Source organism: Urocitellus parryii, chromosome 5 (assembly GCF_045843805.1).
Source record: "Urocitellus parryii isolate mUroPar1 chromosome 5, mUroPar1.hap1, whole genome shotgun sequence".
NCBI lineage: Eukaryota > Metazoa > Chordata > Mammalia > Rodentia > Sciuridae > Urocitellus > Urocitellus parryii.
Genome location: NC_135535.1, coordinates 25,120,739 through 25,148,444, shown reverse-complemented (window position 1 = coordinate 25,148,444; position 27,706 = coordinate 25,120,739). Strand labels below are relative to the sequence as shown.

The 27,706-nt window shown below is 37.3% G+C and overlaps 1 protein-coding gene and 1 pseudogene across 2 annotated transcripts in view; one reads left to right on the top strand and one right to left on the bottom strand.

Annotated features, from left to right (window-relative positions):
- Positions 1-11,885: 11,885 nt before the first annotated feature.
- The window catches only part of Ndufa12 (NADH:ubiquinone oxidoreductase subunit A12), a 34,010-nt gene continuing 18,189 nt past the window's right edge, over positions 11,886-27,706 (bottom strand). Inside the window, exon 4 of one of the 2 annotated variants that reach the window (XM_026397324.2) lies at positions 11,886-12,164. In XM_026397324.2, the coding sequence (XP_026253109.1) occupies positions 11,984-12,164 (181 nt within the window). In that variant the 3' untranslated portion in view covers positions 11,886-11,983. Of the gene's footprint in view, positions 12,165-12,275; positions 12,324-27,706 lie in introns of those variants that run through there. The other variant, XM_077798625.1, reaches the window with a different exon arrangement.
- Positions 14,812-19,264, top strand: LOC113189432 (serine/threonine-protein kinase VRK2-like; annotated as a pseudogene).

Below are 27,706 nucleotides of genomic sequence, written 5' to 3'. Positions count from 1 at the left end.
TGTGGTGCTGAGGATCAAACCCAGGGCCTTGCATATGCTAGGTGAGTGCTCTACCGCTGAGCCACAACCTCAGCCCCCAGATGTTACTTTCAAAAAGGAAAAAAAAAAAGTGGTGTTAAGCAGACAACAAATGCCCCTCACATTTATTGAATCAGTGATAAGAGTAAATTTCATAACCTGCTACTATCATTAGTTTGTCTATTTTTGTCATGGCAAAGGTAGAACACTACAGAATTCAGAACTGTCTGGAATGTACTGTGAATTTGATATGATCTTCCTAAATCATATATAATTAGCTAGCATAGAAGTTAAGAGATTAGCTGAAAATTGCTGAAAATATCAGATCCCACTTTTCTGACAAATGAAAGAAGGGTACAACAAAGATAAAAGTTAATAATCATAGCTGTATTTTTAATTTTTCCAAATATAACCATTAAAATTTTAAGAACTTTTAAAATCAGCAAATAATTTAAAATTGAGTTTCTATTAAAATTTAAGGGAGGCAGGGGTTGTAGTTCAGTGGCAGAGCGCTTGCTTAGCATTTGTGAGGCACTGGGTTTGATCCTTAACACCACATATGAATGAACAAATAAAATAAAGTCATGCTATTCATCTACAACTACAAAAAATTTTTTTAAAACTTAAAGGAATTTTCTACAAAATCATTTCAAAATATCTTTAAGTCATGGTGATCTATAATATTGACATTTAGTGTAAAGTTCAGCTGAACTAGTTATTTATATGATCTATTCATTTAAAATAAATAATAGTAAATAGGCCTAAAATTGATCATGCTTTCAGGAACTCCACATCAGTAAACTTAATGATTATTTTTAATTTTTATTAGGCTTTTGGATATTCTCCTATGTTTTCAGCAAGAAAACTAAGGTATGAAAATATTAATAACAATGTCTACCAAATGTCAGAGACTTTTCCTGCTAATGACTCTGAGGAGGATTTAATTATCCCTCTGTGGCAGGTGAGTTCCTCCTAGGAGATGACAAGATACAGTTGACCTAGGTCATTCCAACTTCATAGTCATGTTTCCTTCCAGACTGTCATCTTTTTTTCCTGACTCAACAATGCAGGAGGGAAGAACAAGGCTGTGCAGGAGGTTTGCTAATAAGATATATGTCTAAAAATTGAGAGCTATAAGGCTGGGGATGTGGCTCAAGCGGTAGTGCGCTCGCCTGGCATGCCTGCGGCCCAGGTTCAATCCTCAGCACCACATACAAACAAAGATGTTGTGTCCACCGAAAACTAAAAAATAATAAATATTTAAAAAATGGGAGCTATAAAAATAATTATTGAATCACAAATTATGTAAATGTGCTATAGAGTTGATTAAACAAGTTAACTTCCTAATTTTAAAACATTCTTTGGGGTTGAAGATATAGTTTAGGGTTAGAGAGTTTGTTTGACATGTGTGAAGACCTGGGTTTGACCCCCAGCATTGCAAGAAAAAAACAACAAAACATAATAATAACAAATAACCCAATCAGTAAATGGGCAAAGGAACTGAATAGACACTTCACAGAAGAAGAAATGATTGGTCAACAAATATATGAAGAAATGTTCAACATTGCTAGCAATTAGAGAAATAGGATTTTATCTCACTTCAGTCAGAATGGCAATTATCAAAAATACAAGTAACAATAATGTTGGTGAGGATGTGGGGAAAAGGTACACTCATACATTGCTGGTAGGACTGCAAATTGGTGCAACCACCCTGGAAAGCAGTATGGAGATTCCTCAGAAAACTTGGAGTGGAACTACTATTTGACCCAGGTTTCCCACTCCTCAGCATATACCAAAGGCCTTAAGATCAACGTATCATACTGACGCGGCCACATCAATGTTTATAGCAGCTTAATTTACAATAGCTAAACTATGGAACCATCCTAGGTGCCCTTCAACAGATGAACGGCTAAAGAAAATGTGGTATAGATACACAACGAAATACTACTCAGCCATAAAGAGAAATGAGATTATGGCATTTGCTGGTGAATGGATTGAACTGGATATTATCATGCTAAGTGAAATAAGCCAATCCCCCCAAAACCAAAGGCCAAATGTTTTCTCTGATATGTGGATGCTAACACACAACAGGCGGGGGCAGGCTGTTGGAAGTACTTTGGATTAGATGAGGGGAATGAAGGGAAGCATGGGGATGAGAGTAGAAAGATAGTAGAATGAGGGCTGGGGTTGTGGCTCAGTGATAGAGTGCTTGCCTAGCATATGTGAGGTACTGGGTTTGATTCTCAGCACCACATAAAAATAAATAAAGGTCCACCAACAACTAATAAAATATTTTTTTAAAAAAAGCAAGAAAGATAGTAGAATTGAATGGACATTACTTTCCTATGTGCCTATATGAACACATGAGCAATGTAATTCCATTTTAGGTACAACCACAAGAATGGGAAGTTATACTCCATGTATGTATGTATGTCAAAAAATATTCTACTGTGACGTATAACTAAAAAGAATAAGAATTTAAAACTTAAAAAAATACAATGTTCTCCAAAAACAGAATAGACACAACTGCAATGTGTAAAATGAGACAAATGCCAATTCTAGGCCCCTAAAATCTCAACAAACAACTCAGTGAGCAAACAAGCAAGAAATAAAGGCAAAGCGGCCATTACTCAATCAAAAGTAGAAGTGTGCTAAGTGACCACTAGCAAAATGTGAGAATGAAATCTTAGCTCTTATTCACCAGTGGAAAATTACTTAAGGGTTTAATGAGGCTGTGGGTGCTGGGTATATAGAGATAGTAAGGGAACTGGGGCAATGGCAGTTATGTGACAAATATTAGTGACTATCTCAATTCTCAACCTGAGAAATTTAGGTCAGTCTATATGGGTAAGCTGCATCCTAACATAACAATCTTTTGGGGGATTGCATAGTAAGGTCCACCTAAGCAAGGGAGGTCACAGAGAAGTACATAATTCTACATAGGAGGGATTTGTCAAAAGAGCTCTACAACTTTTTTTTTTTTTTTGTACCGGGAATTGAACTCAGGGGCTCTCAACCACTGAGCCACATCCCCAGCCCTATTTTTAGAGACAAGGTCTCACTGAATTGCTTAGTGCTTTGCTAAGTTGCTGAGGCTGGTTTTGAACTCATGATCCTCCTGTCTCAGCCTCCTGAGCCACTGGGATTCCAGGCTTGCAGCATCGTGCCTGGCAAGAGCTCTACATTTTTTTTTTAAATATTTTTTTTAGTTGTAGTTGGACATAATTATGCTCTATATGTGTAATAAGAATTGTAATGCATTCCACTGCTGTCATGTCTTTTTAAAAAGGATAAAATCAATTAAAAATATTTTTTAGTTGCAATTGGACATAATATCTTTATTTTATTTATTTTTTTGAGGTGCTGAGGATCGAACCTAGTGCCTTGCATGTGCCAGGCGAGCGCTCTACTGCTGAGCCCCAGCCCCAGCCCCAGCCCCAAGAGCTCTACATTTTTAAATAAAGTCTCAGTAAGACAGTTATTTTTTCAGGAAACAAGGCCATTCTCACCCTCTGAGGAATATTACTCACAATTCCATATAGCCAGTTGTATACCACCAAGCTCAGATTAGGGTTTTTTATCAAAGACATTAACTACTCAGCATCACTCCTCCAGCCTTTGCTAACAAAACTTTAATTTTGTTCCCCATTTGTCTTCTAACAAGGCCAATTCCTTCTCTAGCTCTATGGATGACTCTTGATTAAAGGCCAAATATGGTGTCTCATGATTCCTGCCCAGTGGTTGATTTAGATGTGGGCATCTGATATAATTCTGGCCAATGAGAACATGAGAGGAAGTCTGCTGAAAGTTTCTAGAAAGATTTCTGTACTCTCAAGAAGGGCTATAAGACAGGTACATCCACATAAAAAAAATTTAAAAATAATGACCCCTGGAACTGTGGTGGCTGTTTTATAACTACGGAAAGATGGGAAACCAGAGCCCTTGGTAATGTTATTGAACCTAGAAACAATCTAAACTTTGTAAAGCTAACTATAGTCTGTTATATATGTTATTAAAATGTTTTATTATTTAATGGAAATTAAGATCAGATTTTTAAAAAAATTTTATAACTTTATTTTTTTATGTGGTTCTGAGGATTGAACCCAGTGCCTCACCCATGTTAGGCAAGTGCTTTACCACTGAGCTACAGCCCCAGCCTGAAGATCAGGTCTCTTTATAGCCATGGATTCTGAGATTTTCCCCAAACCACAGACATCAAAACCCAATCTCAGGCCATTCTAGTCAGATGATTCTTCTAGCCCTCTGTATTTGGGTGGTTTTATGACGTTTAGAAATCTGTCAACACCATTTTCCCTCCCATCTCCCCCACCCCCTTACTCCATGTCTTACCCACCCCACAAGCCATACTGCACTTACCTTCAGGTAATTAATTTGTAGAAGAAAGAAGGAGGAGGCTCAACTCAATCTATAATAAGCAAAAAAGAGAGAGAGAGAGAGAGAGAGAGGGAGAGGGAGAGGGAGAGGGAGAGGGAGAGGGAGAGGGAGAGGGAGAGGGAGAGGGAGAGGGAGAGGGAGAGGGAGAGGGAGAGGGAGAGGGAGAGGGAGAGGGAGAGGGAGAGGGAGAGGGAGAGGGAGAGGGAGAGGGAGAGGGAGAGGGAGAGGGAGAGGGAGAGGGAGAGGGAGAGGGAGAGGGAGAGGGAGAGGGAGAGGGAGAGGGAGAGGGAGAGGGAGAGGGAGAGGGAGAGGGAGAGGGGGCGGGCTAGGGTTGTGGCTCAGTGGCAAAACGTTTGCCTAGCATGTGTGAGGCACTGGGTTCGATTCTCAACACCACATATAAGTAAATTAATAAACAAAATAAAGGTCCATCGACAATTTGGGGGGGGGAGGGAGGAACAGAATAATCATATATATAGTGCTCACCCAGGGGACAGAACTGTTGAAGAGGATTACTGCCAATAATCAATCAGAAATGAGTTTTTAAATTTTTTTAAATTGAGATAAACATCATGAGCATAAAGTTCACCTTTCAAACTATTTCATGGTTGTTTTTAGTATCTTCAAAATGTTGTACAACCATCATTACTGATTCCAGAACATGTCTATCATCCCAAAAGAAACCTCATAACTGTTAGCAGTCAATCCTGATTCTCAAATCTTTTTCAATTCATATGTCCTAACAGCCAAGAATTTTACTGAATTTTGTTTCTGTAGTTTGATAATCATGTGGGTTGTTTTGTTTATTTTCTCAATGCAAAATTATGCTTTTATATTATATATGCTTTTTCTAACTATAGATGCTCTCCCAGATTCTGAAGACCAGTCCTGTTCCCCATGGGTGTTACCCTCCTTTAGCTCTGGGTGAGTATAGCTTTATTAGTTAGTACTTGTGAAATGTGGGTATTTTGCTTGGATGACTTTCATATGGCTGACTTCTGTGAGTTGTTTTTGTTTTTCTACCCAGCTCAAGTTAGAGCTAATGGTTCTAGTTATTTGTGCTTCCTTAGATAAAATTCTTTTTATTTTATTTTTTTTTTAGTTATTGATAGACCTTTATTTAATTTATTTATATATGGTGCTGAGAATCAATCAAACCCAGTGCCTCACACAAGCCAGGCAAGTGCTCCATGGCTGAGCCACAGCCTCTGCCCTAGATGAAATTCTTAGTATCACAAGTTCATTAATGCCGACTATAAAGAGACAGCTTTTATAAGTGAGAAAATGGTTTTTCATGGTAACTTAATATTAAAATTTCAAATTAGGACATAACTTTGCTTGTGCATAATTTTCCACTCTTTTTTATTGCTTTGAAAGAGTATGATAAATCACCTAAAATGTGACGTTGGTTGGTGCTTAGCCTTATTTAATAACAAAGAATTGACCACCATTTTTTTTCAATTTTTATTGTGGCTCAAATTTCCAAGACATGCTATAAGCAACAAAATCTGTAGACCTCTCTGTAACTAGAAACATTGGTAGAGTCATCATACATGGGAATTTTAAAGACCTGGATAAATCTTCCAATGTACATGCAGAGACTTCATGGATTATATGCATTCACTTCAACATATCACTTTGAGTTATTAAGATAAAGCAGTATATTAGCTTACAGTGATAGATCCTGACAAACATTTCTGGTTCATAATATTTCTATATCTTTAAAATTCATAATTAGGACTGTATTTAATAGGAAATATATCTAATAAGTAAATGCCAGTAACAAACTTCATTACTAGAGGAGAATTAACAAAGTCATAGGATTTTATATTAGTGAGGACATTTGGTGGCAAATGAGAAAAGCCTAAGACAATCTAGATTTAGAAGAAAAAAAGTGAGACTTGTATTCCTGAAGAGTCTGAGTGGAGTGTAGCTTCAGGCACACGTGGAGCCTCGATGGAATCTGTCTTGCTCCTTCTCTTGGCTCCACTTCCCTTTACATTTTTTTTTTTTCAGGCTACAGTGGCTCCCAGTGGCACAAGGTACATATCCTCCACTTTTCAAGTTTTGTGGAATGAGAACTTCTATTTTCCAGTATTTCCAACTAAACTCCTAGACTTGAGTTTCACTGGCCTGTGTTAGGTCACTTTTCTCTCTTGGACCCATCACTGAAGTGAGTGGCATACGGCACTCTGAGAACTAGTGGCTGTGATCAAATCCACTGACCCACTGGCCTGCAAGTAGGGGAAGGATGGTCCCCAAGGGAAGCCAGGGTTCTACGGCCAGAAGCAAGGGCAAGCATGAACAGAAATCCTGCACATGCTTTCCAGGAGCCAGGAGTCCTCTGACACAGCCGACACAGACAGTGGGTGGGTGACCCAGAACTAGCATGCTGTCCTACTCCAGGAGACCTTTCACATCATACTCCTGAGAAATGTGCGACATAGTAGCCCCTGCCTATCTCCTCTCCAGGACAGGAGGACTGTTCTTTCCAAAGGATTAAAAAAAAAAAAATCTACCACCACGTGTCATTCCTGTATTTCCTTTATATTCATAAATCTTAGTAACACACACAGACATCACCCTCCTGGAGCCAGAGCTGACGGATATGGTTGGATTACTGCCCACTTTGGTCTTAAGTGCATTTCATACTCACAGCCACTTGGTACCAGTGCCTGATTAAGTTGTGTTAGAGGTCAGCATCATAAATAGGACTTCTCTATACACAGAAGTATGACTTGGAGCAAGATGAAGGTATGGAGGTCACCATCTTTTGGGAAATACAACATGCCAACATGGTAATTAGTGTTTTTTTTTTCTTTCTCCTACAAAAACTGGCAATGTAACTTTACTTTTCCTATTTATAACTATCTGCATGCTTTAATATTATTCCCCACAGAGCTTTTACTTTCTGAAGTTTCAGAATTTGCTGTTAAGTGCTGTTGTTGTTTCATTCTAGTCATTATCTCACCTCTAATAAAATGATTACATTTGATCAATACTTCTCTACTTCATTGTCTATTTCTATGGTGTATATTGTGGATAGTGACTAGTGTTCAGTAAATATTGAATACACAGATATTCCCAGGTACTCTTGGTTTTTTTTGTTCCTCCTTAAAAAAAAAATTTAAAAAGAACAGGGGCTGCTTTAGACTAAATAGACACAGAATATCCTGCTGAGGAGGTGTAACTGTAAAGTGAGACATCAGTAATAGAAAAGAGGGAGCAACACAAATGTTACTAGGCCAGGCAGAAAGAAAAGCAAGGACAAAGCTCCCAGGACAAGACTGAACCCGGCATTTTGAAGAATAGAAAGAGGCTAGCATCACATCATGAGCAACAGAGGGAGAAACGAGAAAGACGTCTGGAGGTCCCAGGGCATGCCTCCAATGTGAGCAGGGCAGGACTCAACAACTGCCTTTTATCTGTGAAGTATGTTTTGTGGCCAAGGGCACTGTCCTGTGGCTATGACAATGCAGCAGGCATAGTTAGCCCATAAATGCTGATCTTGGCCAACACATGATAAGGAAATTTCATAGATCTAAATTCAGAATAAGCACCTATTCTCATGGAAACAGATCACCACTCCCTTCCAAATGGAAAATGTCCAATGAAATGAACCTGCTGTCCCTTCACCACTGGGCTTAGTGTATATGTTGGGGACCCCCAGAAGCAGATACTGAGATAGGGTTTGCTCTCCGGAGGTGGTCTCAGTAAGTACCTGGCTGAGTTATAGGATGATAGGTTTAATTGTGTAAGTTCATTTTTTAAGTGCTTCCCACACTTTTATAGTAATCTTCAATGTTGCTTTCTTCAAGTCTCTAACTAGCAAGTGATTATAGATCCTGACCTCAGGTCATGTTTCCTTCAAGTCAATGTACAGATAAAAGATATTGCTTAGAGCAGGGTATGGTGGTACATGTCTGTAATTCTAGCAACTCGGGAGGCTGAGGCAGGAGGATTTACATTTGAGGCCAGACTCAGCAATTTAACAAGGCCCTAAGGAATTTAGAGATACTCTGTATCAAAATTTAAAAAAAAAAAAAAAAAAAGTTGACTCAGTGGTAAAATGTCCCTGGATTCAAGTCCCAGTACAAAAAATTACTTAAAATCCTGAGATGTTTGTATTTGTCCTCTGCTGTCCTTTAAGACAAGGACTTGAAGGGGACTGTGATACACAATAATATACTTGTAGCTGGTCCTACACACTGTCTAATGTCTACAAGCCAGGCTTGCCTTTTTAATTTTCAGTTAATTGGATAGTAACTTACCACAATGGCAAAGGAACGGCAAGGTATAGGTATAGGGGAGTCAAAGGCATGGACAGAGTGGGCAGAACCTGCTGACACTAAATATGCCTTTGTGGTCCTGTCTATCAGTCAAGTGATGGAGTGCTACTGGAAATGGTTGACTCTAAGCAACTGAATTAGAGAGTACCTGGTATCCCATCATCTAAAACATCCCTAGTAGTGAATTGGCATTTTTTCTCAAAAGAATAGTAATCTTGGGCTGGGACTGTGGCTCAGTGGTAGCACACTTGCCTTGCAGGTGTGAGGCACTGTGTTCGATTCTCAGCACCACATATAAATAAATAAAATAAAGATCTATCAACAACTAAGGGAAAAATATTAAAAAAAAAAAAAAAGAATAGTAATCTTGAAGCAAGTATGGCCCTGCTCCCAAGTACTGTGGGCTTCCCTTGTATCCCCTACAGATTTATCTCTAACTTCAGTAAATACCAGATACTTGGAGAGAGCTGAGTAACAAAGCGGCTTGGACTGCCAGGTCACATAAAGGGATGATTTACTCTGCCAGCTTTTTGGGTCCACTGGTAAATAAATAAAAACACCTATATGTGGCTGAGGATGTAGCTCAGCATGTGGGAGGCCCAGGTTCCCAGGGAAACACCTGTATGCTATTGTCTGTCTTGAAAACTCCAGGGTAGCACAAGGTGTTGTGCCTTTCCTGGTTATAGAAGGGTTAGGTGCAGCAGTTTGTCCTGACCATGGAAGGGGCTATCTCAATATGTCCTAGACCTCTGAATCCCTCAGAATTTCACCAAGAAGTCAAGTTATCTATTTCCATGAGATTCAGATCCCAGCTTTTGGCATGCCTATATCCTGGGGTATCCGGGATTTGTTGCTCTGTATCAGTGTAGTGAACTAATGTGACACCTCATTATTTGGGGAGGCATTAAGTATCCTCATGTAACAAATCTTGGGTCAGATTTGTATTTCTGTCCCTGTCAGGTAAAAGCAAACAACGGCTGGTGAACTGTACAAACCAAACTGGATAAAACATGAAGTAGATGAAGACTTACGTATAGAATGTCAGAGGCTGTATTAATTTGTTTCAAAAGACCATTTCAGCAATAGCAGCTTTAATCCTGGTCATCTCAAGATTAGGTTTCACTGCAGACCACTGCCATTCTCCACGACCTACCAATCTTTCCCATTAATCACCTGGAAGTATACTGTACATGTGAGAATATAATAGGAATTACCAGGGCTGGGGATGTGGCTCAAGTGGTAGCGCACTCGCCTGGCATGCGTGCGGCCCGGGTTCGATCCCCAGCACCACATACAAAGAAAGATGTTATGTCCGCCGAAAACTAAAAAATAAATATTAAAAAATTCTCTCTCTCTCTCACTTTCTCTTTAAAAAAAAAAAAAGGAATTACCACATTTGTATTTTTCTACCCTTTGATGGTTCTACTGATTTCTATAATTATCTCAAAGATACATTGCCTTTTCACTTATTCTTTGATAGCAAGGCATATTAGTCAATTCTTTGCTGAGTAACTTTATAAAGCAAAGAAGTTTATTTTGGCTCATAGCTCTAGTCCAAGGTAGATGGACAGCATCTGTTGCTGGCTTCTTGCAGCGTTGCTCGTGTTTGGTAGTGGAGGGCATTACACAGTGATAGCCAAGAAGCTTGCAGACGTATACTTTTTAGCCTCTTTCCTCCTCCTTATAAAGCAACCAGATACAATCATAGGGTTCCACCCTGATGGCCTTATTAACTCCTAATTACCTCCTAAAGACCCCAACCTCTAGACATTATAATCACAGTAAGTTTCCACTCTCTTAATACTTAACAATGGAGATTCAAATTTAACACAAAAACCCTTGGGGGACACCCTCAAGCTGTATCCAAACCACAAGAGGAGGGAACATTTCCCTGGCTTGCCTTTGGCCCTTCTACCACAGGGACACTTACTCCTCAGAGCAGGGAGCCAATGTTCGGATTCTGCAAAGGATGTCCATGACATCTACTCTGAGAAAATAAACTGTGAGATAGAGGTATGTACGTGTTCACTGTACCATCAGGCTTACAGTGAAATGGGGTTCAATCTCTACTCATCTCCCTTAAGCCTCTGTTCTGACCAGTTGGCCACAGTACTTTCAATCCCACCCCCAAATTAGTTCTAACTAAAAAATGGGAATATTTCTATTTTCCAAATACACATCACTTGAGAAAGTGGCTAGGTGGAAGGGCCATATCTATTATTATAGTAGTACTTATATTTATTATTATAGTAGTCCTTGAATCAAGAGTTACGAATTTCTAATTATTCAGATTGTCTTGTCAATTTATTTCTAGTGACATTACAAAACAATGTTTTGGGCCTTGACAGAGGAGTTGGTAAAATGGTAGATTAACAGAGCATGTGAAATCTCAATCCAGCACAGGCTGGCTGCCTTTTAGTGTCTGGTTCTATGTTACATTAACCAACAGCAAACTGCAGACAGCTGCCCAAAACAGCACAATGAATACAGTATCTCCTGAGATACAATTCAGCCTGATCCAGCTGAGTATGGGATACATAGTATGGATAAGGCTGTGAGCAACTATTGCTTCTTATGACTAAGGAAGAGTTTCTGAACTGCTTTTGGATGTTGACTTCTTCAGCTTAGTAGTTCACAACCTTAGCTGCAAAATGATTGGGCAGTTAAAAATGATTGATGCCTGGATTTCTCCCTCAAAGAAATAAGAATATATTGGACTGGAGCCAGAGATAATTCACAGATTTAAATAAAATGTTAAAGAACCCAAACCTAGGAAAGAGGAAATGTCTGATGACCTTCTCCTTAGAGAGCTACAATAAAAGCCATACAGATCTTAAAAAAAAAAAAAAAAAAAAAAAAGCCATACAGTTCTAACGTCTCTGTCTTTGTATCTCTCCATTTAAGTTTTAAATTTCCATGAGAAAATCTGCTTGGCTCAGCTTGGGTGTCAGTCTTCCCCTGTCAGCCAGCAATGCAGTAAAGGTAATGACTAAGTAAATAACAAAGCACAAACACAACCACTGGAGCTGTTTCCAGAAAATGGGGAACTCTACACCAGGCAGCCACCTATCTGACATCTACTTTAATTACCTACGCTGGTAAGCTCCTATTTTGCAGTTCATGAATGACAAAGTTAAGAAATGAATGACAGAGTTAAGAGCAAAAAGGCACAAAAGACACTACTTGATCAAACAATTTTATTTAAGTTAATGATAAGCAGGGGAAGTGCAAATTCATGAAAAATCCCATATGTTACATGTTGAAACCGATTTTCACTGTCTTTACTTGTGATGTGTTGAAGGTGGGACCCATTCCTGAATCTTCTTTCTGGTGGTGGAATAAGGTACATACTGTTCTGGAGTGCCACTCACGTTGAACTTGTGGTTTGTCCAAATGAATTTTCGAGCAGTAGGTGGTTTTGTTGTTGGAGGATCATCGGTCATACAGTGAAGCCAACGATGCCTTAAAGAGGTGGGAGAAACTGTTATGAGAGGCATACTGTGGGAGGAGGGTTAACATGGCAGCTCTAGAGCAACTTTGTTATTTGGGTTAAAATCTCAACTCCAATACTCACTCACTGAACTTCTCTATGCTTTCATTTCAACTCAACATCACGACTTCCTATAGATGGTGTAAGGATCAAATGAGGTAATATAAATAAAGCATCTACAAAAATTTTTACTATTATCATTACTGTATTTCATCAAATCTAAGAATCATCAATGTTCAGATATATCATTATTTTATGTGTTTCTCAGAAGGAAAATATTTGGCCAATTAAATTATGACAGACTGTCAACTATAATACATATCTTAATCATAAATGTGAAAATTATTTTAGAGCTGATTAAATGCAGAACTAGCATTACATGCTAGTGGCTGATTCTGAATTTTCAGTATGCTCATGACACTCTGGCTCATGAAGCTATGGTGCAAAATCCATGAGGGTCTTGCTGCACAAGAGGGTCTTGCTACACAAGAAGGTCTCTTCATCCATCTTTAACTCCAGTTTGAGTCCAAACACTAACATATACAATTTTAAAAAAATATTTTTTTAGTTATAGTTGGGCACAATACCTTTATTTTATTTTTTTATTTTTATGTGGTGCTGAGGATTGAACCCAGCGCCTCGCATGTGCTGGGTGAACGCTCTACCACTGAGCCACAATCCCAGCCCCTAACATATACAATTTATGATATTAAAATATTAAAACACAGCCCCCAAATTCACAACTATTTTGGTTATAAGTGCTTAACAATCTAATTCCAAAGGCTATTTGATGGGAAGTGTGAGAAATCTGGCCTAAAAGCTGAGTACATGGAGAAGAAAGGAAAGAGACAGTGATGATATTGCTAATGACAGAGAAGGAGGAATCAAACTTCAAGAGACAAACAGTAGAATCAAGCAGGAAGCTAAGCCAAGAAATTTATATGGAAAAGAAGTGGGAGAGAGAATTCATCAAATCATCCAAGACCTGGAGCTCACAAGACAGCAATGACCCTATGGAGAAAAGAAATGATGGGAACAGACACAGAATTGCAGCTCCAAGGGAAAAAAGGCAATTATCCAGCTGCAGAGAAAAGGATAAGAGGAAGAGGTTTCACTGGAATAAAGCTAAAGCTAATGAGCAAAATTGATAATACTATGTAGGCTGAAGAAAGTCTGCTAGCAATAATTGACAGACATAGCTAGGTAAAACCATGACACATGACAGCTGCTATAGCAAGGTCTGAAGATAACTGCATCATGATCAGCTAACCCAGTGAAGAATGAAGAAGCCTGTATGAGCTGCATTATATCCTCTGAAGGAAACGGGGGTTGTTGAAGTGACCTGGACCAATAAGCCACAACTGTTAACAGAGCACTGAAACCCTCTGAACTGATCCAGGTGAGACAGGCTCCACTAACCACCCAGAGGAGGTAGCTATGAAAAGCAAGGCTGTCACTTATCAAAGGGCTTTATGTGAGCTTGGTGAGTCAGCTTAAGAAATAAATACTTTTATTCAAATAACCGTCAAGACACCTGAAGGTTAAAATATTTGAGGAGCCACAGTTCAAAGCTTATATATGTATCTATTAGGTCACTTAAGACAGGAAATGAAGAACTCATGGAGAGAAAATATACAAGTAAAAGATAATGTATATATCACAATACATAAAATCTGAAAATGTTTATTCTAACAAGGCTACAGCCCAAAAGACAGGAGATGAGGAAATGAAAGTCTATATTCATTATGGTAGTTTTAAAATAAAGACAAGAAACACACTGTTTATAATCTGTAAGGCTAGTATAATAACCCTTCTGTTGTTACTGTTGTTAAATAAAGGGCAAGAAATTTTAACTTATAGATTTCCACACCAAGAATTTTATTTGCAACAGATTTTCAACTGGGTTATTAAAATTTTTTAAAAATTTATTATTACTATTATTTTGTTACTGGAGATCGAATCCAGGAGTGCCTAACCACTGAGCCACGTCACCGGCTATTTTTATTTTGAGGCAGTCTTGGTAAGTTGTTTAGAGCCTTGTAAAGGTACTGAGACTGGCCTTGGATTGGCGATTCTCCTGCCTCAGCCTTCACTGGGAATACAGGCATGTAACACCATTCCTGGCTCAAGTCAGTCATTTTTATTCCAACTAAGTAAAAATGTTAATGTACAAACAGCAGTATCTAGAAAATTCTGTTTTGCTTGGCATTAGACTGACTCAATTTTTTTCCCCCCCACTGGTATTAAAAGACAAAAAAATAAAATTACTTAAACATAATAAAGTCAGTGAGACAAACAGGGAGACTGGGGAAAAATGGAAAAGTTACAAAAGAGAAAAATATAATGAAAATGTATTACATTTTGGGAGAAACTCAGTATTCAAATATCAAAGTTGTGTCAAAATAATTAGAAACAAAGATATTAAATCATAATTACTGTAATCTTGTACACCAAATCCATCCAAACCACAGGATGACATAAATAAATTTAACAAATTAAAAAACCATACATAATTCATTACAAGATGACCAAATCAAATCTTGTTAGCACAGTAACTATTATTTAATTAAATGCTATCTGATTCAAAATCCCATTGGGTTTCCTCTTTAGAATTTGACAATGTATTCTAAGGATCTACTGGTAATTTATCCAAGAAAAAACTGAAAACTCGTAATAGCCAGGAAGGCTGGCATTACCAGATATTAATAAGTCTCAAATATTAGAATGGTATCAAAACTGGTACAAAGTATAACAATAGCCCAGCACAATGGCGCACACCTGTAATCCCAGTGCTTAGGAGGCTGAGGCAGGAGGATTTCGAGTTCAAATCTAGCTTCAGCAACTTAAAGAGACCCTGTGTCTAAATAAAATATAAAAAAGGCTGGGGATGTGGTTAAGTGATTAAGTACTTAAGTACCCTTGGGCTCAATCCCTGGTACAAAAAAAAAAAAAAAAAAGTATAACAATAAAGTAGAACAAAACCCCTCAAATATGCCAAAGTATACAGAAGGTAAGGCCAGCATTTTGAATCACTGGGGAAAGTATAAAGTTTTCAATAAATTAGTAAATGCCTAATGGTTTTGGTTTAAAAAAAAAAATCAAGTTAGACTTCCCAAGTCATACAATTAACAGATTCGAAACAAATTAAAGATGCTCAGATACAATGTGGGTGAATATTTATATTCATAAGATGTAATGATATTCACAAAACATGAACAGTCACTTCTAAGCTTAATATCAAAGGTAAAAAAAATAAAGAAAAATAAAGCTAAAGGGTTTTATTACATAAAGTTTGAAATATGTGTCCTAAAACACTGCAAACAAGATTAAAGGCTACAAGAAACAAACAAGTTTTATAATATACAGAAAATGACTCATCTACCACTACAAATCAGAAAGAAAATGTCAAACATCCAATGTGAAATTGGAAAAAAGGATATTAAAAGAGGTTATAAAAAATTAAAATGGTAAACAAAAACAGTTTGAGAAATTCAAATTAAAACAAGATAGGTGTTACTTAGTGGTAGAGAGTATCAAGCATGTTGGAGGCCCTGGGTTTACTACACAGCACCAAACAAAAACAAAACAAAGCGAGTAAGAGAAACTTTACTAGGTAAATTGGCTGATTATTTTTTAATTTTTTAAACAATATAGTCGGTTTTAGTAAAGTTACAATAAAACCAACATTCATATACTGCTGAATGTTTTTACCCTGAGTATAAACTGGTACAGCTTTTTTTTTTTTTTTTGGTATCAGGGATTGAACTCAGGGGCACTCAACCACTGAGCCACATCCCCAGCCCTACTTTGTATATTTTTTAGAGACAGGGTCTCACTGAATTGCTTAGTGCCTCGCTAAGTTGCTGAGGCTGGCTTTGAGCTCATGATCCTCCTGCCTCAGCCTCCTGAGCTGCTGGAGGTATATAACTTAAATGGCAATTTGGCAATAGGTGTAAAAAATACCTGTAAAACATGTATGCTATATGTAATAATTTTACTTACAGGAATTTACCTTAAGGAAATGTGAACACATAGGTAAATGCTTATGTACAGGAAAGATGCTGACCACAGCTTTATTTGTAATATAAATAAATAAATTTGTAATTTATTTGAGAAAATGAAAAGAACAAAACCAAAAATAAAAGGCAATACTTAAATAACTCATGACACACCCACATGACAGAAAAAGTTCACGAAAATTATATGCGTGTGTGTATATGTGTATTCATGTATTCTTTTTTTAAAGAGAGAGAGAATTTTAATATTTATTTTTTAGTCCTCGGCGGACACAACATCTTTGTTGGTATGTGGTGCTGGGGATCGAACCCGGGCCGCATGCATGCCAGGCGAGCAAGCTACCGCTTGAGCCACATCCCCAGCCCATATTCATGTATTTTGAGCCACATCCCCAGCGCTTTTTTATTTTTAATTAGTTAATTAATTAATTAATTTTTGGTGCCAGGGATTGAACCCAGGGGCGCTCAAACACTGGGTCTCGCTAAATTGCTTAGGGCCTCGCTAAGTTGCTGAGGCTGGCTTTGAATATGTGATCCTCCTGCCTCAGCCTCCTAAATTACTGGGATCACAGGTGTACAATACCATGCCCAGCTTATTTTTTAATTTTGAGATAGGGTCTTGCTAAATTGCTGAAAACTGGCCTTAAACTTGTGATCCATCTCTCTCAGCCTCTGGAGTCACTGGAATTACAGGTAATTGCCACCACACCTGTAATCCCAGTGACTCAGGAGGCTGAGGCAGGAGGATTACAAGTTCAAAGCCACCCTCAGCAATTCAGCAATGTCCTCAGCAACTCAGCAAGACTCTGTCTCTAAATAAAATAGAAAAAGGGGCTAGGGATATGGCTCAGTTGTTGAGGTTGAGTGCCCCTGGGTTCAACCCTGGTTTAAGAAAAAAAAAAAAAAAAGTAGGTTGTTTATTTAATTTAAAAATACTACTCAGATAACATTTGTAAATCATGGGCATTGTTCTAAATATTTCATAAATATTAGCTCACTTAATCCTGGTCAACTCTAGAGACATATTTTATAATTTCAATTTAAAGGAAACAAGGGCATCAAGAGTTTATTTAAATAACTTGCCCAAGGTAGTGGAACAGGTATTCAAACCCAGGCTACCTCTTCAAAGAGTCCCATTACATTAATAACACAAAGAAAAAGATACATGTGCATAGCAAATAAGACTGGAATAAAATACAACAAAATGTTAACAATGATTGTTTCTATGTGGTGGGATAATAGGTTATGTTTATTTCCTTAGCTATTTTCTATAATGAACACATATTATCTTATTTTTTTAAAAAAGAAAGTATATTAAAAAGAAAAATTCTCCTAATTCAAACCAACTCTGGAAGTGGTTTATAGACCTTCCCCAAGTCATCTGTCATTATTTTAAGACTCTATAGGTTCTATCTACTTCTAACCTAATTTCATCCCACTTAAGCCAACATTAAAAAAAAAAAAAAAACCTTTTAAGTACTCAAATGTTTTAGTGGCAGTGACTGTTTCTCTCAGTCTACCTTAATGAAAATTTCTTCTAAGTCAATTCTACAATGCCATGTCATTCACTAAAGATTACATAGAAAAAGATCAAAATGGCTTTTTAATCTAGAAACCTCAAAATTTTCTACTCATGACTCTCTCTGGCATGTACTTAAGCTGTGATAGCCTGTGATCACAATAAAGATTTATTCTGGATTGAGGACCACACTTTCAACATGTGAGCTTTTGCAGGGGGCATTGCAGATGCAAACCTTAATACTAAATATTATTTTCCCTTTTTCTGAAGAACTTCTTTTAATATTTCTTGCAAGCTGGCCCTCCAAACTAGATAGAGAAGCAAAACCGTAATGAAAGTGAAATATCAAGAAAATGGCCTGTTATTTTGTGAACTTACATCAGAGAGCTACAAAAAAAGACTGTACAGTAATTAGCAAAACAAGCTAATTCCATATATATACTTGCTAAATCAAATGTGGATATAACTCAAACAACTTGATCATTCAGGAAATCCTGTTTTATGGATCTAGTCTGACTGAATTCAAGGGGAAAAGTTACAGATTTATGATAAGAAGATTAATAGATTTACAGGGGCTGGGTTGTGGTTCAGTGGTGGAGTGCTCGCCTAACATGCGTGAGGCACTAGGTTCGATCCTAAGGACCACATAAAAATAAATAAGTGAAATAAAGATATTGTGTTCATCTACAATTAAAATTATATATATATATATATATATATATATATATATATATATATATATATATATTCGTTCACAATGACATAAAAGCAGAAAATCTAATTTTAGGTTAAAAAATCCAGATCAGGCTTATCTTGCAGATTATAACTTTCCTACAGATATCTTCACAAAGTGAACCACAAACAATATTAGAAGAACTCTAGAAAAGGTAATAATAAGACAACAGGATTTACACCTGAAATCCTTGGCTACTGCATGCTGCAGTGGTTGTGCGGCGAACTTCTCTGGGAACAGAAGCTAAAGGACCCCTAGGCTGCCTAGTTGAGTGAGCTCCCTGAGTCAGTGCTGAAGCAGGCTCCTTCCTTGTTGCTGTGAAACACCCCAATTTTTGATATGTGTTCACAGTTTAGCATATGATAAAAACCCAAACTATTATCAAAGGCTCAAGAAAATTCTGAACTCAACTAGAATACCTTTAGAACCACTGAAATTTTCCACTGAAGGACAATGTACATGTTATATATTCCAACCAATAAAAAAGATGATTCACAAAAGGGTGCTATAAAGCAAGTTAGTCTAAAGCAAAAAAGTAATAGAAAAAGTCCACAACAAGAGAAATGCTAGTCCTTCCCAACATGAAATAAAGTACAAAAAGAGGACAATATGATTGGACTGATGAATAGAGTAACAGCTTAGGAAAGCACAACAAGAAGACAAAAATATCACGAGTCTTCAGAACTTCAGAATGAGGTAAATAGTTTCCTACAGAAATGTAGCTATATGCAATTTCCAAACTCATTTTTAAACCCTATCAAGATTTTACCAGTCCAAATCAGGCATGGTGGTACATGCCTGTAATCCCAGCAGCTCAGAAGGCTGAGGCAGGAGGATCACGAGTTCAAAGCCAGCCTCAGCAAAAGCAAGGCACCTGAGAGACCTTATCTCTAAATAAAATACAAAATAGGGATGGGAATATAATTCATTGGTCAAGTGCCCCTGTGTTCAATCCTCAATATCCACCCCAAAAAAAGATTCTTACCAGTCCAGCTGGGTGTGGTAGCACTCACCTGTAATCACAGTGACTTAGGAGGCTGAAGCAGAGGATCACAAGTTTGAGGCCAGCCTCAGCAACTTAACAAGGCCCTAAGCAACTTAGCAAGACCCTGTATCAAAATAAAAAATGAAAAAAGGGCTGGGGATGTGGCTCAGTGGTTGAGAGCCCCTCCATTCAATTGGGTTCAATCTCAGTTACAAAAAACAAAAAAAAAAAAAAAAAAAAAAAAACAAGCAAACAAACAAAGATTTTACCAGTCCAAACATAATCAACAAGTCAAGATCTCCACCTTGGTATACATATGACTGATATGGGGATCACAGATTTAGAAATTTCTACAGAACTGTGGTCTACAACTCTCCAGTTTACTCTTAGTGAAGACAAAGGACAAAGGCAGATGTACATCATTATGGCTTCGTCATACTTTTCTTTTTGATAGTAGCATGTGTTGTTTTACATTTTATTTGAAGATCTAAAATAAAATTCCTTTGATGATTAAAAAAAATTTATTCTGGAAATTGGAATCCAGAACAGTTACAGTTTTTTTGTTTATTTCCATATCCTGGTTATGAAAATTTCCAAAAACTCATCTCTGTAAAGTGTTCAAATGAAATCTTTTTTTATAATATATATATATATATATATATGTGTGTGTGTGTATATATGTACATATTTTAGTTGTAGATGAACAGAATACCTTTATTTTATATTTATTCTTATGTGGTGCTGAGGATCATATCTGAGGCTCAGTGCCTCACACGTCATAGGCACTGAGCTACAACCCCAACCATCAAATGGATCTTAAATGAAGCACTGTATAACAAGTGAAACATGCTAAAAGATGAATTTTAAAAATCAAAGCACTTTTGTCTTCATTTTATAATGAACATAATTTTAACAGGAAAAAGTTATAAAGAATATAACATTGGAGAATCTACTATAGTCATGCTGTTTGTAGTTTTTTTAGAACATAATCTCTTAACATTCCGATTTTCTATAGCAGAAAATAAAACATTAAGAAAGACCTATTTTGAGAAGAATCATGCAACCCACTGTATTAAGTAATACTTGTTTCAATCCAACCCAACGTACTATATCCCTAATCTGAAAATTTGAGCATCCCTAATATGACAATCTGAAATGCAAAATACTTCAAAATCCAAACTTTTTGAATCCTGATGTGATGCTCAAAAAGTTTCAGATTTTGGAATACATCAAAATTTGGATTTCTAGATCAGGGATGCTCAACCTTTAAAATCTAGCAAATATTCCCCCTCAAAAAAAAAATTTAAAATTGGAAATATTCTCCATTATTGATAGCTGACAATTTATTTAAGGGAATAATATTTATATTTATACTCATTCATTCAATATTTATTCAGCAACTACCACGTGTTAGGAATTATTCTAACATGGTAGTTAGGGAAACAACAAATTAAATGATACATAATAAGACATCAGGCAGAGGTAGGTAAGTGCTACCAAGTAAAAAAGTTACATAGAGTAGGAGAAGGGGACAATGTGAGAGGAGAATAGAGCTCTTTTATATTAGGTAGTCTTCAAAGCCAATGGTAGGGCTGGGATTGTAGCCCAGTGGTAGAGCACTTGCCTAGCATGAGTGAGGCACAGAGTTCGATCCTTAGCACCACATAAGAATAAAAAATAAATAAATAAATAAAATAAAGGTACTGTGTCCATCTACAACAACAACAACGAAAGAATAGGAGTCAACGGAGTAGGCATCTGAACAAAGTGAAGGTGTATATTATGATTTGGATATAAGGTGTCCCCCTAAAGCTCCTATATTAATAGAGGAATACTCAGAGGTAAGGTGATTAGATTATGAGAGATGTAACCTATTTCTATGGGCTAACTGGGTGGTAGCTGTAGACATGTGGGGCATGGTTGGAGGAGGTGGGTTACTGGGGCATGCCCTAGAAGAGTTCATCTTTCCTGCGGCTCCTTCCCCTTGCACTCTCTGCTTCCTGGCCACCACGAACAGAGCAGCTTTCGCCCACCTTGTCCTTCTGCCTCACCTTGCGCTCAGAGCAGTGGAGTTGGCTCAACATAGATTGAACCTCTGAAACTGTGACACAAAATAAATCTTTCCTTTCTAAGTTGCTCTCGTCAGGTATTGTGGTCACAGTGATGAAAAACTAATACAATGTGAGCCATGCAAAGCCTAAGGAAATAGCTAGTGCACAGAGACTGAGGTAGGAATGTGCTCTCCATTCAAGGATGATGTGGCTAAATCCAAATCAGTAGGGCAGAGAACAGGACAATGTACACAGAGCTAGAAAGGACTGAGAGGACATAAGGTCTTGCAGAACAGTAAAGATTTGGGATTTTTATCATCAATGTGATGGGAAGCCAATAGATAATTCAGAGCGGAGATTCAACGTGGTCTTATGTACATTTAAAAGAATCACTCTAGCTCTTACTCTTACTCTTGCTCTCTTACTCTCCTCTCTCTCTCCCCCCTCCTCCCTCTCTCTCTCTCTCTCTCTCTCCTCCCTTCTCCTCTGCGACTGGCTGCTGCGGTCCTGCTAATAAAATCTCGGACAGGGTCTCACTAAGTTGCCAATGGCTGGCCTCAAACGTGCCATCCTCCTGCCTCAGCCTCCAGAGTAGCTGAGAGATAACAAGAACGCACCACTAGGCTGGACATTCTCTTCCTGTTTTGTTTTGTTTTTTTTGTCAGCGTGGGATGGAACCCAGGGCCTTGCACAGACTAGGTGAGCGCTCTACCATGGAGCTAAGCTCCCAGACTCCAAGGTTAATTTCTTTTATTACATTTTATCTGCTCACCTTCAAGAGGAATTCCTAATGATTTTAAAATATCACCCCACTGGGAGAAAAATAAGCCTGAATAAACCTGAAAATGTGTTTCTTCAAGGGACCATGCACCCTCTTTGTGTTAAGATGGAGAAGTGCCCCAAGGTGTTTAGTGTTTTTAAAATGTTTTCAAATTAATAGCTGTGGCTGTTATTCAAAATATGAAACTTAAATGCTCAATTAAAATCAAAATATGTAAAAAAAAAAAAAAGAATCACTCTAAGCTGAAAGTGTAGCTCAGTGAGTGGTAGAGCACTCACTTAGCATGTATGAGGTCTTGGGTTTGATCCCTGGAACTGTAGAAAGAGAACAAAAAGAAATACTCTAATCATTTAGTAGGTGGAGAATACTAGCGTGTTCCAAGAATCCATCCGTTGGGAGGTGGCTGTTGCAGAAGTCAGGCAGGAGATAACTGAGGCCTGGACAAGGGTAATAGTTATGGGGGTAGTGATGAGATATGGAATATATTCAGAAAGTAAAGTGGGGTGGGAGGATAAGTAGAAGAAGTATTGAGAAGTATGATCAATGCATGAAAAATGCATGCGTGGAAATATCACAGTGATTCCCATTAATTTGTACAATAAATATGTGTTAATAATTAAAAAGAGGGCTGGGGATGTGGCTCAAGCGGTAGCGCGCTCGCCTAGTGTGCGTGCGGCCCGGGTTCGATCCTCAGCACCACATACAAAGATGTTGTGTCCGCCGAGAACTAAAAAAATAAATATTAAAAAAATTTTTAAAAAAAGTATTATAGGGCTGGAGATGTGGCTCAGCGGTAGCACGCTCGCCTGGCATGCGTGCGGCCCGGGTTCGATCCTCAGCACCACATACCAACAAAGATGTTGTGTCCGCCGAGAACTAAAAAAATAAATATTAAAAAAAATTCTCTCTCTCTCTCTCTCTCTCCTCTCTCACTCTCTCTTTAAAAAAAATAAGAATAAAAAAAGTATTATAAAAAAATAATTAAAAAGAAAGTAAAGCAGAAAGAACTTGCCGATACACAGTAGAGAAAGAAGAGCAGAGAATGACCCTTCTGTTTCTGATGTGAGTGAACTTGGGTCATTTGAGTGCTTAGGAACATTTTGCTTGATAGGTTTGTTAGTCTAACTATTCACTGGGCATTTGAAGAACTGGAAAAAAAAAATCAAATATGTTAAATTTATAAATGTAACCTAAAATGCTTAAAGGAATGTAATTAACTAAATTTGCAAATGCTTATAACTGTCTAGGAGAATTTAATCCTTTCCATTGGAGTTTATGAAACATTCATCAAAGAACAAGAGGAAATGATTGTTTTTTATTTTTATGCAAAAAGTATTTAGTATACTAATCTTGTTATCCTATTTATAAATTGAACCTAAAGACTTAAGAAGAAACAGGTTTTAAGACTTACAATTGTAATAGCAGGGTGTTAATTTTAAGCCCAAATTGCCTTTCTACATACAAAACCCTGAGGCACTAAAAAACTCAAATTGACAAGCAGAAAATTTAGTGAGTTGGGAAAGATGTCTGTGATATATTAAATGAGAAGAGGAGGAAGCAAGTCACAAAATACTGTGCATATTATGTAAAAAATGTATATGTACATTGTTGTATATAATCACAAACTTTCTTCTAAAGAGGGTATGACCAATAAACTACAATCTGTTCTCCTCATTGTGATCCTTCTTGGCCGGTGTGGTGGCCTGCACCTGTAGTCCCAGCTACTGGGAGGCTGAGGAAGGAAGATCTCCTGTACCCAGGAGTTCAGGGTAAGCCTAGGCAATATTGAGATACTCCAACACTTAAAAATAACAACAACAAAATATTGCATTTCTATGCAAAAGCAAACCATTAAATATTTGTTGAATCAGTAAATGAAAGTTTAACAGTGCTTGCTTCCAGGCTGAGAAAGTATGAGTTTATTTGTTTCTACATCATTTCTCTGGATTTCCAACCTTTTCCAGGACAACTCTTATAATCAGATTTTGTGTGTGTGTGTGTGTGTGTGTGTGTGTGTGTGTGTGTGTGTGTGTTGGCAGGAAATTTTTATGTGGTAGGTCCAGGGCCTCCAAGTACCCCAACTACTACCGAGCCACACAACAGCCCAGGAAAAAAGTATTTAAAAATAATCAGAGGGACTGCTTTAATAACATGAAACATTACTTATAATATTCATTAAAAAAATAAAACTGAATATAATATGAACACAACTACATTAAAAAATACTTTAAAAGAACTAAAGGAAATATGTGGTTCTCTTAGGAGGCTGTAATGATCACCATCCCTTGTCAGTATATTTATAAACTTTTCCGATTTTTCCATGTCTGTTTTTGCTTTTCTGCAGTGCTGATGAAACCCAGGACTTTACACATGCTAGGCATACACCCCCAGTCTCCACATTCTTAAAAAGAAGAGATTCTATACAGATTCAATGAACTTCATATTGTCATATTACATGACACTTCTCTGTCATTATCTTACTCAACCTTTTGGCAACAATAAATACAACCTGTTCTTCCCTTCTTGAAGTACTAAATCTCTTTCTTCTACCTTGCTAACCACTTCTCATTCTTCTTTGCTGGTATGACCTATGCCCTAAGTTTCAGATTCATATATTTAACAGTTTACTTGACACATCTATTCACTAGGGCTTCTAACAGGAATGGAAAACTTACTAAATCCAAAAGGAGACTTCTAATTCTTATCTTTCACCCTTCCACCACCTTCCCTTCTCCTAGTATGCCCATGTCAATGAATGGTTCCAACACTACGGTACCAATTTCTCAAGTCCAAAAACCAATAAATCATCCTTGATTCCTCGGTTACCTACACATAATCCTCCACCTGTCATCCTAGTTCTTTACAAAAGCTTCTAGAACACATCATGCCAACTGAAAAAAAAGTTGACCACAATGATGTTGGATATCCTAAGTTAACCTTAAAAGGGCAAAAATATTTATTAGTTTCACACTGACTCTAAAAAAATATTTAGGACAAAATTATTTTCTTTTAAAAAAGAAACCTTTAACATACACGGTTATTATTATTTCTTTCTTTCTTTTTTTTTTTTTGTGGTACTAGGGATCAAACCCAGAGCCTTGTACATGCTGTGCAAGCACAAAAACCACTGAGCTGCATCCCCAACCCTTAAAAAAAAATTTTTTTTAAATCTTTTAATATTTATTTTTTTTTCATTATCGGCGGACACAACATCTTTGTTTGTATGTGGTGCTGAGGATCGAACCCGGGCCGCACGCATGCCAGGCGAGCGCGCTACCGCTTGAGCCACATCCCCAGTCCCCTAAAAAAAAAAATTTTTTTTTATTTTGAGGCAGCATCTCACTAAGTTGCGGGGGTTGGCCTTGTCCTCCTGCCTCAGCCTCCCCAGTAGCTGGGATTATAACTGTGTACCACCATGTCCAGTTATATACTCTTATTTTTTTAAAGAAGATATTTATGTATTATTTGAGTAATTAACATTAATTTTAATAAGAAAATCAATCTTAAGAAGGAGAGATAAGTGCATTACACTGAGAAGGAACATATTACTTAGAAATGAACAGAAGGTGCCACCAAGTGGGGAAACAGTATATTTGCCATAGAGAAAAATCAAATCAAGCCATGTTTTATTTTTAACTTGGCTCAAAGGAATTCAAGCTACCAATATTTCAAATCACACACACACACACACAAAAAAAAAACTTTATAAAAGTAAATGAAAACAATAATTTTAGACTGATATGCACAAAATAACCAAAACTTTCTACCTTTCCACACTCAACAAATTTTTACCTCATTGAGTTTCATGTAGAAACTACTTACTTATGTGGCTTTTATATCCTTCATTTTATGCAGAAGTTAAAGACCATAACAAGAAAAATAAAGGCTTTTGGTGCAACCACTTTGGAAAGCAGTGTGGAGATTCCTCAGGAAACTTGGAATGGAACCACCATTTGACCCAGTTATCCCACTCCTTGGTCTATACCCCAAGGACTTAAAATAGCATACTATAGTGACATAGCCACATCAATGTTTATTGCAGTTGAATTCACAATAGTTAAACTGTGGAACCAACCTAGATGCCCTTCGATAGATAAATGGATAAAGAAACTGGTATATATACACAATGGAATATTACTCAGCATTAAAAGAGAATAAAATAATGGCATTTGCAGGTAAATAGATGGAGTTGGAGAATACTATGCTCAGTGAAGTAAGCCAATCCCCCCAAAACTAAAGGCCAAATGTTTTCTCTGATTAGTGGATGCTGATCTATGAGGGGGTGGGGACAAAGGAAGAATGGAGGAACTTTGGATTGGGCAAAAGGGAGAATGGGGAGGGTTTATGGGGGTAAGAAAGATGGTAGAATGAGATGGACATCATTACCCTAGGTACATGTATGATTGTATGAATGGTGTGTATCTACACTGTACACAGCCAGAGAATTGAAATATTGCGCTTCATTTACGCTTTGTGTACAATAAATTGAAATGCATTCTGCTATCATGTACAACTAAGTAGAATAAATTTAAAAAATAGAAAAGAAAAAAGGAAAAAAAAGACTTTTGCAGATGGAACAATTAACTAACTTTAAGATAAAATAGAGGGCTGAGAATATGACTCAGTGGAATACACTTGCATAGCATGCTCAAGGCCCTGGTTTCTAGCTCAGTACTGAAAATAAGTAAAATAGAGATTAAACAAAAGTGGAACAAAATGATATTTGTTACCTACCTAAATACTTTCATGGTTGGGGGTATAGCTCAGTGGTAGAAAGTGTACTTAGTAGGTGCAAGGAGCTAGGTTCAAGTCATCTACACCAAAAATACAAACACAAAACAAAAATGCTCTTTTGAGAACATTCTATTCAATTAAATAAATAAATTCCTGAAGAATTCCTGTTGCTAATCCCATAAAAAAATAAAAAGTAGGAAAATGAAAAGGTACTTTAACAAAAACAACAAGACACTAAATTATAGTACGATATTAGCCCACCAGCTAATATTCACAAAGTGCCTATAAACTCCAGGAGAACAAGCACCATACATGTTTTTCTCACTAATGTAAATGAATAACCCATCAATATCTGATATGATGGTATTTCAACAGATGAATAAATAGTCTGTAAGCAGAGTGGCGTGCTAGGTTCTAGACATAAGTTTCTTATTTTCAAGGCGTAACTAGTTCCATTGCTCATCCAAGACATCTGCACCATCATATACACCTTTTTTTTACTGGTTGCTAGCAGATTCAAAGCAAATGCCTCAAGACAAAGGTAAACAAAATGAATCCATTTCCCTGAAAGATTTCTATTTCCCCCCCCACAAGATTACAGAGAATTAAGTGAACATTAAGTGAGACAGAGATGGTGACTAAAAATCTTCCTTAATTATATCAAAATCACTAATGTCTCCAAAGGGAAATTCATC